The 15,463-nt window shown below is 34.5% G+C and overlaps 3 protein-coding genes and 1 long non-coding RNA gene across 4 annotated transcripts; 1 reads left to right on the top strand and 3 right to left on the bottom strand.

Moving 5' to 3' along the window:
* Positions 1-5: 5 nt before the first annotated feature.
* On the bottom strand, positions 6-6,334 carry LOC106373373 (endo-1,4-beta-xylanase 4). The gene is given in 7 exon segments (XM_048762590.1): positions 6-419; positions 539-1,330; positions 1,416-1,517; positions 1,589-1,758; positions 1,833-1,861; positions 1,863-1,948; positions 2,056-6,334. Coding segments are annotated over 7 exon segments (1,686 nt in total). The 5' UTR covers positions 2,173-6,334; the 3' UTR covers positions 6-29.
* LOC106373375 lies at positions 4,866-5,510 on the bottom strand. Its single transcript, XM_013813555.2, has one exon. The coding sequence runs from the start codon at positions 5,508-5,510 to the stop codon at positions 4,866-4,868; it is 645 nt and encodes a 214-aa protein (XP_013669009.2).
* Positions 6,335-7,060: 726 nt separating the features above from the next.
* On the bottom strand, positions 7,061-9,052 carry LOC125590325. Its single transcript, XR_007326635.1, has 2 exons — positions 7,460-9,052; positions 7,061-7,390 (listed from the first exon to the last, which is right to left on the bottom strand). It is a non-coding gene; the product is annotated as an uncharacterized LOC125590325 (long non-coding RNA).
* A 5,591-nt stretch (positions 9,053-14,643) lies between these two features.
* On the top strand, positions 14,644-15,402 carry LOC125590411 (secreted RxLR effector protein 161-like). The gene has a single exon (XM_048763974.1). The coding sequence runs from the start codon at positions 14,644-14,646 to the stop codon at positions 15,400-15,402; it is 759 nt and encodes a 252-aa protein (XP_048619931.1).
* Positions 15,403-15,463: the final 61 nt, after the last annotated feature.

Below are 15,463 nucleotides of genomic sequence, written 5' to 3'. Positions count from 1 at the left end.
GGATGATTCGCAGTGATATGGTTCGGTATTCAAACATCAAGTTCAAGTTGAACCACTTGGAGTTGACCCGACTCCGTAGTTACCTCCAAGCTGAAGGTAGTGGAGAAGTTCTTCATCGATGGATTAGTTACAGTAACTGTGTAATGTCCATGCAGCAAGGAAACTTCTGGAGAAAAGCCAATGATTCGACTTTGTTCTTCATCATTATGTTCGTGGTATTCAACAGGAATCTCTGCAGGTTCTTGTTGCCACTCTTGGAGCAGCTTGTCAATGAGATCTCCTGCTTTTGTGTTGTTGAAATCATTGTCGGCAAGAGTTAACTTGTTGAAACCTGACATCTCAGGCCCCGCATATAAGATTATGCCTTGGACTGCAGGATGCGAGTAAGCTTCTCTCAGAACCTCCTCCATGTATTTAACCTATCACAAAAAGAGGACCATGGCTTGCATGTTATGTTATGTAAGTTAAGCTCAAAAGCCAAACTAGCCCAAGTGTGAATTGCAGCCAAACTAGCCCAAGTGTGAATTGCATGTATTACCTGATCCGGGCACTTGGGCATATCAACCTCCGTAAGCCAAACTGGAAAACCCAGAGAGCCTAACGTATCTAAAGCAGATCTCATGTAAGGCAAGTTAGGCTGTGCTGGAACAAAGTGAGCTTGTGCTCCAATCCCTCCTTTGATATTCATGTTTCCTGGGTACGAAACAATCTCTTGCATCTTATTCTTCACGTTGATCGGGCTCCCAACTCCTTTTGCATACTCTACGGTGTTGTACTCGTTTATGAACAATGGTATATCAGGATCAATCTTAGAGGCCAAAGAGTAGATCATAGCTGAAGCGTTTTTCCCAAGCATGTCCTCGTAATAGCTGTAATGCAAATTCTCATTAATCACATCCCATCCAATTAACCTCCCTTTATATCTCTTCATAACTGAGTTCATTCTGTTGAGAGTCACATTTTTAAGATCGTCAGGATCAGTTATCGACTTAACCCAAATTGGCTGCCATTTCTTGTCGTCCCACAAAACCGTATGTCCCTTGACAAGAATCTTGTTTTCCTCCGCAAGCTGCATCATTGCATCAGCCAATGTGTAGTTCTCTTGGCCTCGCACTTCCTCAGTTGTATACCATTTCATTTCATTTGTGAAGGAAGTTAGTCTAAACCGTGACACAAACCATTCTCTATAGCTATCACTTTCCAAGATTCGGTAGTTCATAGCACAGCCAAGGAGGAACGATGGTCTGATCTGTTTTATGGAAATGAATGATCCTTCTACTGGGCTTTTGTTCTGAAAGCTCAGTTGAAATCTCACCTTGCTCTTTCGAATCTGCGTTTCACAAAAATAGTTAAGACCTTGGGTTTATTTCGAAATCTAGTTTTTGTGTTTGTGTTTTCATTTTTTATTTTATTACCTTTTCAATGACTTGGTCTTGCTGGAGTCTCCACTGTGTTTTGTTGAACCGTTGCAACCTCACGTTTTGTACACTTATCTCTGCGGCCGCTGAGCCATCACTCTGGTTTTTGTAAACCCCTCCTTTAGTTATGAGATTTCTACAAATAAAGACACAATTATATACAATTTTACCTTGAAGAAAATGTCGACAGGGGCCGAGACATTGACGATAAAACCGCCTTTAAGCAAAGACCAGCATCCGTTCTTCGCCATAACTTGACCTCCATCAACGTATCTGACATTCTTTCCCCTCAAAGTTATTCTTACTGCTCTTTTCTTCTCATTCCTCAACTTTACCCAAGCTGGATCACATCAATTCAAGAATATCAAATGATAACTTACTACACACGAAACAAGAAACCAGTTTTTTTGTTACCAGATATGCTGTATATGTCCCCTTTCTGAAACTTTTCCGTTTTCTCCATTTCCTTTGATCTTCAATTCTTGGAATCGTTCTCCAGTATTTATAGTTTGTGGAAGCTCCATGAGGCACTTCTTATGATTTTATAGAGATTAAAACATTGTATTTTCTTGGAAATATATAGTTTTATATGTGTTCAAAAAAAAAAAAAAGGTTTTACAGAGTTTTAGTTATGTACCTCTGATTTTAGAGAATGATCGTAGGAGAAAGGATGCATGCAAAGCCCTGGACCCAGAAAAAGAAGAATAGAGATAAAAACCACGAAGTGGAAAACGCCATTGTTGAATCTCTTCATCTTTTCTTGTGACAACTAAAAATACCCAAATAGATTATCCCTATATAAAGACTCCTCTGAGATTCAACCAGTTTCTTATTTAGTTTTATTAAATATTATATAGCACGCAAAAGTTAAGTTGTTTATAAAGTGTGATTTCTAATTAACTGCAGAGAAATAACTATATGTTCATTTTTTGGTCTTTATATTTATTTATATGTACTCTGAGAACGTACAATACAAATTTTATAGATTAATAATGTTGCAACTATGATAATTTATTTATTTATAAAGTTATTAATTCTCAGAAATGGTTATAAGTTTTATATTTGAAGTATATTTTAGGAAAAAATAAGAAGAAGTATTGATTTTAAAGTATATATATATTGATACAGTTTTATTAAATTTTGGTTGTTTTTATTCGGTTATTTGGTTTATAACTATGTACATTAAATATAAATCTATTTCAGGAGTAAAATTAAAAAAATAACATCAAAATATTTTAAAATGTATAAAAAATTAAGATGAACTTCATTGTGATTAAAAATAAACAATACAATGTTTTTCACATTTATAAACTTTATATAAATTAAATATTGATTTACATTCATCCCATATATTTACATAAATTTTAAAATTTGTTATTTATTATCCTATTGGATTGTATCATATTTTGCATCGGTCCAATTCAAAACTCAAAAATATATTAGTTCTCATCTTTATTAATCTATCAAATATTATTTATATAGTTTCTACTGTATTTCTCATGTACCCTTAAAACTTGAACTCTGGACCATCGGCCCATAGTCTCTTCAAACATTTTGGATTCAACTTTTACCAGTTATGGTTTACGGAATAACACTTTATATTAAAAAAGATTAGACCCAAAGTTATGAAAAACTAAACATGTTGCACTAAACATTAAACTACAAAATTTTGAATATATATATATATATGTATATATATATATTCTATTTTAGATAGATTTGTCAAAATTATTATTTATTTTCATAATTAATATTTTGGTTTTAAATTATTCTTTTGTAAATAACAGTTAAAAATTTCTCAAAAATATAAAATATTTTAAAATTTATGTAATATGACTTTAGAAATATATAAGCCTCATTAGCTTTGATGACTATAGTTATATAACTACTATTAATGAATTAAACACCTTATCATTCTAATTAACACACAAAAAAAGAAGGTGATCAAAATAGTTTTAATAAAAAATTTAAGCCATTTTTATTTTATACTTAGGTTTGCCATTAGTGATTAGTATTAAGAGTTTATTTTTCCAGGATGGAGTTAGGATGTGTTTAGGGTTTGGAGTAATTTAATCATTTTATCTTTTAATTAATGCTGATTTAGTCACTTTAATCATTTTATCTTTTAATTAGTGCTGATTTAGCCTCTAACTTTATTTTTAGTCAAAATTAATGTCAAACAATATTAAAAATATAAAAACATTTATGTTTACTATAGATTTATGTTTTACATAATAAATAAACTTTTTTTTATTTCTTTTTAATTGTGACCCGGGCATTTTTTTCAAGTATAGTTCTGTTACGACTAACTTAATATATAATGTATAATTCAAACAATAAAAATTAAAAGCCTATGAACTTTCGAACCCATCTACACTTTCTTTAATTTTGGTGTCTATTATTTTTATTAAAATGACATATATCCAAGTATGACGAACTATATGAAAAGGGTAATTCTCTTAGATAGACTTTTTTAAGTTTTTGTCACAAAATAGACCTCAAAAACTAAAATGACCAAAATATCATTTTTTATTTTGAAAATTTTAACTTTTTTTAATTTATTTTTAAACCCTAAACCCCACCCCCTTAACTCTAAACCCTAATGTCTAGATTAATCAACCCTATGGGTATAAGTGTATATTTACTTCTTTTGATAAAACATTTAAGTCTATTTTGGTCATTTTTATTTTTAAGGTCTATATTTGTGACAAAAACTTTTGTAGGTCTATCCTAGGGAATTTCTCATATGAAAATATTTACTAATCTAAAAATGAAAAATAAAACTAAATGTAACTAAAATAATTAATTATTTTTTAACCTAAGTAATACAAACAATTATTGTTACATTTTGAATAATAGATGCAATTCACTACTCTGAAGAAGAATAATAGAAGTTATGTGAATTATTATATTTGAAATAACATGTCTAACTAATATAACACTAAAATAATATTTTATACAAATTTAAGTTACTTTTATACATATAATTAGAAACTAATTAAAATATAAAAAATAAATGAAATTAAACTATTAAATAATTATTATGATTTATCTATTTTATAAATATTTATATCTGTACATGTGTCACATAGTTAATAGGTTGCAAGAACAAGTCATTTTTTTTGTAGGAAAGTTATTTTTTTGATAAAATGTGAAATTTATTGATCTTGGTAAAAAAACATTTACAAGGTTATGAAAGCCTAAAAGTTTACAAGGCTAAAAGAGCTAAGGTTTATATTCTTCCTATGTATTTGATGTAGCCATGAACCATCTTTGCATCAGCCCAGCAAGCTCATGACCAGCTTTGTAGCGCAGCGAAGTGATTCTGTTGCGGATTGCCTTGTCGATAGTACGGATCAGTTGATCTACCGAGCGAAAACCTGTGCGATTGTCTTCTTTGGTTTCTCTCCTGCCATATGTGGTATATGGAGGTTTGAAAAACCATTTTCAGCAAGATCCGATCAAGTATTTTTGCAGGTTGTTTGTGTTCACTAGTTGCAGAGAGCTCGTCCAGTCCGGGTCTGTTATGTTCCCACTGAGTCTGCTTGCCAGCTTGTCACAAGCTGTGTAGGAGTAGCGACATGCGAAGAAGACATGATCACGCGTTTCATCTTTCTCCCCACACAGAACACAGCTCCGCTGTATGCCCCAAGCTCTCATTCTATCACCTGTAGATAATCTATTTCTGACCGCCAACCAGACAATAAATGTGTACCGCGGTACTCCTTGAGTGAACCAGACAGCGCGACTCCAAGGTACCGTAGCCTTCTTTTCTCGAATCTGCTCCCAAGTTTTAAGAGAAGAGAACCAGGGCTTGAAGTCATCATCAGAATGCTTCCATAATACCACGTCACTGCCTTGCTGAGCATCTGGTATCGGTTCTCTCTGAATGCGTTCATGCAGTGCGTGATAGTGTCGCCTTCTATGACCTCTAACATTCCACTGCTCGTGAGAAACTACCTCACAGACTCTAGCATTACAAGGTATGCCTAGATACTGAGTACCGACAGCGCCAGTGATGTCAATAAGTTTTCCAAGCTGCAACCAATTATCAAACCAAAAAAACGCTGACTTCCCATCCTTAACCTCCATCCGAATGAATTGATACGCAAGAGGTCGAAGCTTCAGTAACTTTCTCCAAATACGTAGGAAACTTATTGAATGATTGATCTGAAGACATGTACATGAATTTCAAAACAATTTATTTTAAAATATTTAAAGTCTTTGTTAGGAAATATAATATTTTTATTAGGATGATGATGGTAAAACTTGGCTTTTAGTATTTTTTTTTTCACTGAACTCGGTTAATTTCCTTTCACATAACAATACCATGAACAGTGAGATTGAATAACACTAACATTTGATAGCACAAGAAATTAATAAATTAAAATAATATAATTTAAAGTATTTTAGAAGAATGACTACAAATACTCATAATCTAAACTTTCAAAAACAATAATACTCATAATTTAATAATATAAGAATACATCATTGAATAACATTATAATTTAAATAGAAGCTTAATTCCATAAAATTTAATAAATTCCTTAATTGAATATTTAGTGTTTTATAATCATAGCTGGGTTATTTATACTACGGATCAAAAAGATACTTTGCAAAATCAATATGATTATTTTATTTTATCATTTACCTTATAACAGTTTTTATGGAAGTTACGTGATGAAAACTTGGAAACGAAAGAAACATGAAAAAAACTTATTTAAGAAACTGAAGTCTAATTGAAAGAGTCCAACTTTAAAACCGGAAGTAAATGTGATTACAGAGTTATATGCATGAAATAACACCTTAGTAATCCAATAATAATGGTGAACACACATTTAATCAATTATGTAAATCAAATCTCACGAGAAAAGCATAATATTTTTAGTCATGCATCTATGCACCAAGAATATGGTGTGGTTCTTGTGAAAAAATAACAGAAGTACAAACATAAAAATAAAACATGATTGTTAGCGTTATTTTGCCTAAAAGTAAATAGAAACATAATAGTTTTTTAGTCAAAAAGAAACATAACAGTTTTATAGGAAGTCCATCCTCCCAAAATCCGCGACTTGCGCAGAGAGAGAGTTTATATAAAAATTATTTAAAAGATGTGTATGAAAAAATAAATTTTAAAAGTTTCATCGAATTAAAAGTTTTGGCCTCTATACAATCATATATTTTTGGTAATTATATAATTTTTTACTTATAGGCTGACCCTATTTTTTAAAAGTGTTTTGGGCCAAAAAAATCAGTTATCGCATAAGAGCTTAATGTTTGTGCAAAAAATATTCATTTGAGTCTGAAACCTTTTATTTGGTTAGAATATGAAATCATCTTTATTTTCCAAAATGCAATTGAAAACAATCAATATGCGATGACTTATACAATATTTACTAGGCGATGATCTGCGCCTTGCACAAAATGAGTTTAATCTGACAATTATACATTCTGATTATAAAATGGAAAGTTTACTCAAATATACAATATTTTAGGACAATTGACTAAATACATATCTTTTTTTTATTATTGGCATTTTTTAAATACCAAGCGTGTTTTTTTTTTACGTTATTAGAAAAAACGTATTTACAAAAATGCCATTACTTTTTAATGCCACGTAATCAAAAACCAGGCGCCACGTACGAATTCGGTTCTATGTTTTCATTAAGTCGGCCGTAAAGAGCTATATACTTTACGGCTGAATTATGCACACTTACAGCTGAGTTATGCATACTTTACGGCTGAGTTTAATTATAAACCAACCCTAATCTATAACCTAGAAACAAAAAAGCTTGCAGCCGTGTCGACAAAATTTAAACCTAACTAAACCACCGCGTGTTTCTTCCATATCACGAGAGCCGGGAGGTCATTATTGTCTTCTTCCTTCGCCACCGCAGTCTCGTTACCACGAGAGCTCCGACATCTTCAAGCCACACAACGGTTTTGTTATCTCCTCCACCATCAAAGCTCATCTGCTAGTAACAAGAACAAATTCAAAACACAGAGAAAGAGCGAGAGAGATTGAAAGAGAGAGAGGTGACCAGTGTGGTGACAAGCGGTGGTAGTGGCGACTACGGTGAAGATGGAGACCGGCAAAAATAGATCTGAGAAACAGAAACAAGGACGACGTCGGCAATTATAGATGGCGACAAGCTCAATATCTGTGACGACGGCGAAGACCAGTCTTCTTCAACACTTTTTTTTTCTCCGACAATCTTCTTTTCTTCTTCGACGTTTCTTCTTCTTTCACTTCTAAGATTTACAAACCAAATATACTAAGGCATAAGAAATGAATGATAATGTATGAATCTCTCTTGTTTACAAGACAGAAAGTGAGAGAGATGAAGAAGATCTGAAACTGTAAAGAACTCTCGAAGGAAAGAGAAGAGGAGAAGGAGACGTCAAATAGAAGAGAGAAAGTGAAGAAAAAAATGCATTTTAAACCATTAAATCAAAACTAATCAATGGTCAAGAATTGTAATCCTTGTACTAAAAAATCTAACCAATGAGAAAGAAGTTAGAAGATAAACACTAGATGGATTTGTAGCCCTTAGATTAAAACAATCAATGGTTAATGTTTTAATTTTGATGGTTTAAATTATATTTTATATTAATGTGTATTTTTGATAAAGCTTTAAATTTTCAAACTTGGATTTTATGATTATATGTTGATTTTTTGATGTATGGTTTAGATATAAAGTTTAAAGTTTAGGGTATATAACTGAGTGAGTTTAGGGTTTGGTATATAGTGTTTTAGGTTTCGATTTAAGATTTAAGATTATATTTTTAAATAAGAAAAATATTAGAGTTTTAACATTTGTAGTTAGAATTTATGGTAGATGATTAATTAATTTTTTTAAAAAGTTTGAAGTTTAATGTTTTATGGTTTAGATCAAAGTATGTGGTTCAACGTTTAGGGTTAAAGGTTCCAAATATATATGGTTTGAGATAATGTTTTGAAAATATTTAACTTTATAATTTTATATTTAATATTTGTAGTTTAAATTTTAATACATTATAAATAATTTTACTTGTCTATCCCCTCTACATGCGGAGATAGAAGCACTACTTTGGACAATGGAATGTATGAAAAATTTACGTCAGTTTCAGGTTACATTTGCAACGGATTGTTCTCAGTTGGTGAAGATGGTTTTGGAACCAGAAGAATGGTCCGCATTTGCAAGTTATTTGGAAGATATTAAGTCTCTGAAAGAGGTTTTCACACATTCGGAGATTATCTATGTACCAAGGACGCAAAATTCAAGAGCGGATAGCCTAGCACGCAGTGCCAGGAAACAACCGTCGTTTGTCGTTCATATGGATCAAAATCTACCGGAGTGGCTCACAGAGTCAGTATGAGTCTGTATTTGATGACAAAAAAAAATTTGAAAGTATTGAACCCTTAGACTAAAATCAATCAATTGTCATGAAAAAAACACTATAATTTGTAATTTTAGTTCTTTCCAATTTGTTTTAAAAATTTCTTAAATTTAAAAAATGTAGTTACAGGTTTAAATCAAAATTTAAAATGGAACCTTAAATTAAAGATTATTTTTTTCAATGATTAAAATTTGAGTTTAACTCTAAACTATAAACGTAAACTTTAAACCTAAATCTTAAACTTTAAATAATAATAAAATATTAGATTTAATGTTCAAAGATAAACTTTAAATTTGTATAACTTTATAATTTTATAGTTTATGATTTGAGGTTTATATTTAAGAAAAGATTAAAGTTAGAGTCTTGTAAGTCATAATTGTATAAGTGATTGTAAGAGAACATATATCTCAAGATCAAGTTAAAGTCTCAACTTGAAGTTTAAGAAACTATACACATTCAGTTGATTTATATTTACTTGATATTGATAAGATGATCTTCGATATAACTTCTTAAAGTACTTGAATTCAGTTTTCCGATTTTAGGGTATGTTTGAGGTATTGCTGATTTATATAAACGATACGACTGAGTTATCTAAACAATTTTTTTGATTTTAGGGTATGTTTGAGGTATGGCTGAGTTATGTAAACGACACGGCTGAGATATATAAACGACACAACTGGGTAGCGTAAACATGCATAAATCAAACACACAATACTGGGTGAGTTATGTTTCTTACATAGAAAACCAAAAATATAGGTTTTCTGCACCATTCCGGTATTCGTCCATGTATCGAAGCTTCAATGAACTCCTCTGTGTCGTCTCTGCTGAATCTGTCACTTCTTTTCATCTCCTTCATTTTCTTTTTGTTCAATTTTCTCTTTCACTCAGATCTGAAAAAAAAAAAAATTATCCAAATATGGGTATGAAATCACAAACAAACTTAATTAAATATATCCCACAATTGTCGATCTGGGTGTTTTTTGGAATGTATTTGTTTTTTCTCCTCGGAATGAACACTTCTTATAGCTAGGTTTTCGGAGATTGGCGGAAAGTAACTCAGCCACAACTGCATATATAAACCAAACTGCATATATAAACCAGCCGTAAAAGAAAAGTAACTTAGCCAAAACATTAATTAAAACTCAGCCACAAACTCGAAAAACGCAGCAGAGAAGATGATTTCGGGCGATTACAGCGGAAAATATTTCGTAAAAACGATTGGAGACGACGATTTCGAGGAAGACGATATCGGAGAAGACAAGACAGAGAGTTAGTTCGAGGAAGACGGAGTAAACACAATATCGATGACGATTTCAGGGAAGAGCCGCTTAGGGTTCCTTTAGTTCTTCGACGAAGTTGTGCTGTGTTGTTGTGTTTTTTTTTCAACGTTATGTAATTAAAGAGATGGTTGATTGTTCTCTATTACTGATGTGGATACTTAATTAATGATGTGGATTTAATATTTAAAAATAATTTCAATTAAAAAAAAACTAACCAAAAGCCCTTATTATCATTTACTAGGGGTATCCAAACACTCTAGTAATTTTTAAAAGATGTATAACACTCTAGTAATAAACCAACTTTTCTTATACATTCTAGTAATTTTCTCTTATCAAATTAGTGTTCTCTGTTATCTATATTTTTGAATTCTAATAATAGTTACCAAATTTAAATAAAGCGTTGTTGGATCAACGTTTTTTTTACGCAAATAGATTAGTATTTGGGTCATTTTGATTATGGGAAACTTTTGTGGCTTGTAGTAAAAGTAACAAAGTATGAGTTTTGGCATAAACAATGTCCAATTTAATTGACCAAAAAAAACAATGTCCAATTTATTAATAAAATATAAACATGCCGAATAATAAGCTAACTAGGTTAGATCCGCGTCTTGCGCGGGATAAATATTATATATTCAAATAATTGTTACATATTAATATTTATTTTATGTTCATTTATGTATTATGTATATGATTTAGTTAGAACAAACACATAAATAAAAACAACACCTCGTGTTTATTTACAATAATTGTTTTGGTAAATAAATAGAAAATATCATTTTATTTATTTTATATGATATATAATTAAATTTCAACGATATTGACATAAATATATAGTATATTTCAATATAAATATTTATTATTGAGACTTTCTAATCATATAATTTTATTAATATTTGTGTATTTGATGTAACAAAAAAATTAAACAATTAATCACAAAACTTTCAATGTAAGATTTATTCAATGCAAATTTCGACATTAACATATTTATGTAATGTACATGTTTGTGAGCTTTGGTTGTGAGAGAAAGAGAGGTTCTATATTCTTGTACTGGAGATTATAGTGGATTGCCTCTTGCCAGGCCCCAGTGGACGTAACCGTTCTAGGTGAACCATTGGGTAAACAATTTCTTGTGTCCATCTTCTATCTTTTCCGCATTCTTCTTCCTATCTCCATTATTCTACAAACTCAACTTTCTTACTTACGCCGTCGAGTTCGTCAGAGAGTGTATCAGAGTTTGTGTGTTTGATTCTGATCTTGAGTTAAACAGTTTTTCACCGTTGTGGTTCAACAAAGTGGTATCAGAGCCTTGGTTGGTGTCGTTCTCAATGGCGAAGTCAAGAATTGAGGTGGAACGTTTTGATAGGAAGGGTGACTTCTCATTGTTGAAGAAGAGGATGCTTGCGCATCTGTCTGTCCTTGGTTTAAAGGATGTGTTAGAAGAGTCTACGTCACCTTCTGCGTCAATGATGAGGAAGGATGAAGACGAAGATGTATTCAGGGAGAGGTTGGTGAAAGAGGAAGCCGAAAGGCTTGAAAGATCAGAGAAGGCGATGAATTTGATCATTCTCAATGTTGGAGATCATGTGCAAAGGAAGATCGAGTTGTGTACGTCAGCTGCTTCTACATGGTCTACACTGGAGAGGTTATATCTTTCGAAGACTCTACCGAATAGAATTCACTTGTAGCACAAATTCTATACATTCAAGATGGTCGATACTTGGAATATGGATGAGGATATCGATGACTTCTTGAAGATTGTCTCTCACCTGTCAAGCGTGAATGTAACTGTGTCAGAGGAGGTACAAGCGATTCTGCTCCTGGATTCACTTCCTTCACGGTTCAACTCTCTCAAGGAAACGCTAAAGTACGGCAAGGGTACATTTTTGTTGGAAGAGGTGACAAGTGCAGCAAGGTCTAAAGATCAGGATCTGAAGTCCTCTACGGCTTCACATGATAGTGGTGAAGGATATTATGCTAGAGGAAGGACTGAGAAGAGGGATCCTGTGAGGAAAGAAAAGGGCAAGTCTAGATCGATCTTAGGGTCTAGGATAACTTGCTGGTTCTCCGAAAAGCAGGGGCACACCAAGAAGGAATGCTACGCCTACAAGAAGAAGTATGGCGGAGGAGAAGATGAAGCTGAAGCAGCCGTTGTGATAGATCATGAATCAGCGGATGATGCACTGTCGGTAGCAGATACATGGCATCATGATAAGTGGGTGATTGATTCTGGATGCTCCTACCACATGACGTGTAGGAGAGATTGGTTTCACACGTTTGAAGAGTTGGCTTCATGACAGGTTCTTCTTGGTAATGATTGTGCGGTTGGAGTGCAAGGGATCGGTACAATCAACATCAAAGCTTATGGTGGTTCTGTCAAGATGCTCACGAATGTCAGGTATATTCCGGAATTAAGAAGGAACTTGATATCTACTGTAACCTTGGATGTGTTAGGCTTTGTGCATAGTGGTGGACATGGGAACACTAGGTTTTACAATCATGGTAAACTAGCTCTTCAGGGAACCTTGTCTGGGTCATTGGACCTGTTAGATGGTGAGACTGTGTCAGGTGAAGTAAACATCAGTGTCAGGAAGAAATCATCTATGGATGAGACAGTCTTGTGGCATAGACGTCTTGGGCACATGAGTATGAAGAATCTACAGATTCTTGCCCGGAGAGGGGTGATCAATAAGAGGAAGATTGGAGTTTTGGAGTTTTGTGAGAGCTGTGTGATGGGGAAGAAGAAGAGGTTGAGCTTCAACATCGGAAGACATGATACATGTGAAGCTCTCAGGTATGTACATGCTGATTTATGGGGATCTCCAAATGTGACGCCAAGTCTGTCAGGGAAGCAATATTTCCTATCTATTATCGATGATTACACAAGGAAGGTCTGGGTATACTTCCTTGCTGCTAAAGGATAAGCCTTTAGTAAATTCTGTGAATGGAATACGTTGGTGGAGAATCAAGTCAAGAAGAAGGTGTGTTGTCTCATAACAGACAATAGACTTGAATTATGTAACACAGAGTTTGACAACTTCTGTAAGCACCATGGAATTCACAGACATAGGACTTGTGCATATACACCACAGCAGAACGGTGTAGCTGAACGTATGAACATGACTCTGATGGAGAAGGTGAGGTGCCTTCTGGTTGAGTCGGGTCTAGAGGAACAATTCTGGGCTGAAGCAGTGTCTACGTCAGCATATGTGACAAACAGGAGTCCACCTTCTGCAATAGATGGGAACATTCCGGAGGAACTTTGGTTGGGCAAGAAGCCCAATTATCTGCACCTAAGAAGATTTGGATCTGTGGTTTACATCCATGCGGATCAAGGAAAGCTCAAGGCCAGAGCTAAAAAGGGAATCTTCGTCAGCTATCCATCAGGTGTGAAAGGATACAAAGTTTGGCTTCTTGAAGGGAAGAAGTGTGTTATAAGCAGGAATGTGTTATTTGCAGAAGATAAAGTCTACAAGGATTTGAGTGTCTGTGAGGTTAAAGCAGATGTCACAGAGAAGCTAAGAAATCAGACTGTGCTGGGAGAAACAACAGGATCTGCGTCAGGACCGGAAGTTGAACCTTCAGGTGGAGCTGTTGACGAAACAGCTGAAGTAGCTGTTGACGCAGATGATGAACAAGGTGAAAGTCTTGAAGGATATAAGCTAGCAAGGGATAGAGTTCGGAGAAGAATAGTGCCACCTGCACGGTACTCTGACTCGGAGGATATTGCAGCGTTTGCGCTATATGTAGCTGATGACGTATGTGCCGAGGAACCTCAAGGCTATCATGGAGCGATGAACAGCAAAGAGAGAAGGCAGTAGGATGAAGCATGTAGTGAAGAGATGACTTCACTGGATAAGAACCAAACCTGGAAGCTTGTGAGATGGCCTTGTAAGCGTAAGGCGATAGGCTGCAAGTGGGTCTTTAAGTTGAAGTCTGGTATAACTGGTGTTGAGAAGCCTAGATTCAAGGCTCGGTTAGTTGCTAAGGGATACTCTCAGAGGGACGGTATTGACTATCAAGATTTGTTTTCACCCGTCGTGAAACATGTGTCCATAAGGTTCCTGTTATCAATTACAGTGAATCAGAATTTGGAGCTTGAGCAACTGGATGTAAAGACTGCGTTTCTACATGTTACACTTGAAGAAGAGATTTACATGGAGAAACCAGAGGAATTTCTTGTTAAAGGGAAAGAGGATCACGTTTGTCTACTTCATAAGGCTCTTTATGGACTAAAGCAGGCACCAAGACAATGGAACAAGGGTTTTGATCAGTTTGTGGTTAGTCATGGTTTTATGAAGAGTGAATATGATCACTGTGTCTACATCAAGAAGTTAACCAATGGTACGTACATCTATCTACTGTTATATGTGGATGATATGTTGGTTGCGTCAAAGGATGCGGCAGAGATCATGAAGGTGAAGCAGCTACTCAGCAGCAGATTTGAGATGAAGGACTTGGGTCCAGCAAGATGAATTTTGGGATTGGATATTGAGAGAGATCGTGTGAAGGGGATTCTGACACTATCTCAATCTGGTTATATCAGGAAGGTTCTCAAGGTATTCGACATGGATGAGTCAAAGAGTGTGTCAACGCCTGTTGGTGCACATTTCAAATTGTCTTCCTTAGATGATGCTGAAGCAGAGACAAATATGGAGGATATTCCATATGCTAATGCTATCGGAAGCATAATGTATGCTATGATAGGCACGAGGTGTGATCTGGGATATGGATTGGGGTTGGTTAGCAGGTTTTTGAGTAAGCCTGGGATGGTTCATTGGACTGCGGTTAAGTGGGTATTAAGGTACCTGAAGGGAACACAAGATTTGAAACTGTGCTTCAGGAAGAATGAGGCATTTAAGGTTGAAGGTTTCTATGATTCTGATTTTTCTTCAGATCTGGACAAGAGAATGTCGATCTCAGGTTATATTTTCATGGCTGGTGGTAATACAATCAGCTGGAGATCAAGTCTACAAAGTGTAGTGGCTCTGTCAACGACTGAAGCAAAGTATATGGCGCTGGTTGAAGCGGTCAAAGAAGGAATGTGGTTAAGGGGCTTAGCGGAGGAGCTTGGATTCAAGCAAGACACGGTGGAGATATCGTGTGACTCTCAAAGTGCATTGTGTCTAGCCAAGAACAATGTGTATCATGAGAGGACTAAGCACATCAGCAGAAAGATGCACTTCATCAGGGATATTATCGCTCAAGGTGATGTAAGTGTGAAGAAGATCTGTACTTCTAAGAATCATGCTGATATATTAACCAAGGTTGTTCCGGTTAAGAAATTTGAGGAAGAGGTGGACTTCCTTGGGATGTCCGAACACTGAGGAGCATTCGACATCGCCTGGCAAAGCACGATTTTGATTAACCTAAGTAGTGGATCATGTT

The sequence above is a fragment of the Brassica napus genome, chromosome C7 (genome assembly GCF_020379485.1).
Source record: "Brassica napus cultivar Da-Ae chromosome C7, Da-Ae, whole genome shotgun sequence".
NCBI lineage: Eukaryota > Viridiplantae > Streptophyta > Magnoliopsida > Brassicales > Brassicaceae > Brassica > Brassica napus.
Note: the sequence above shows the minus strand (reverse complement) of the source record. Positions and strands in the feature narration are given on the sequence as shown.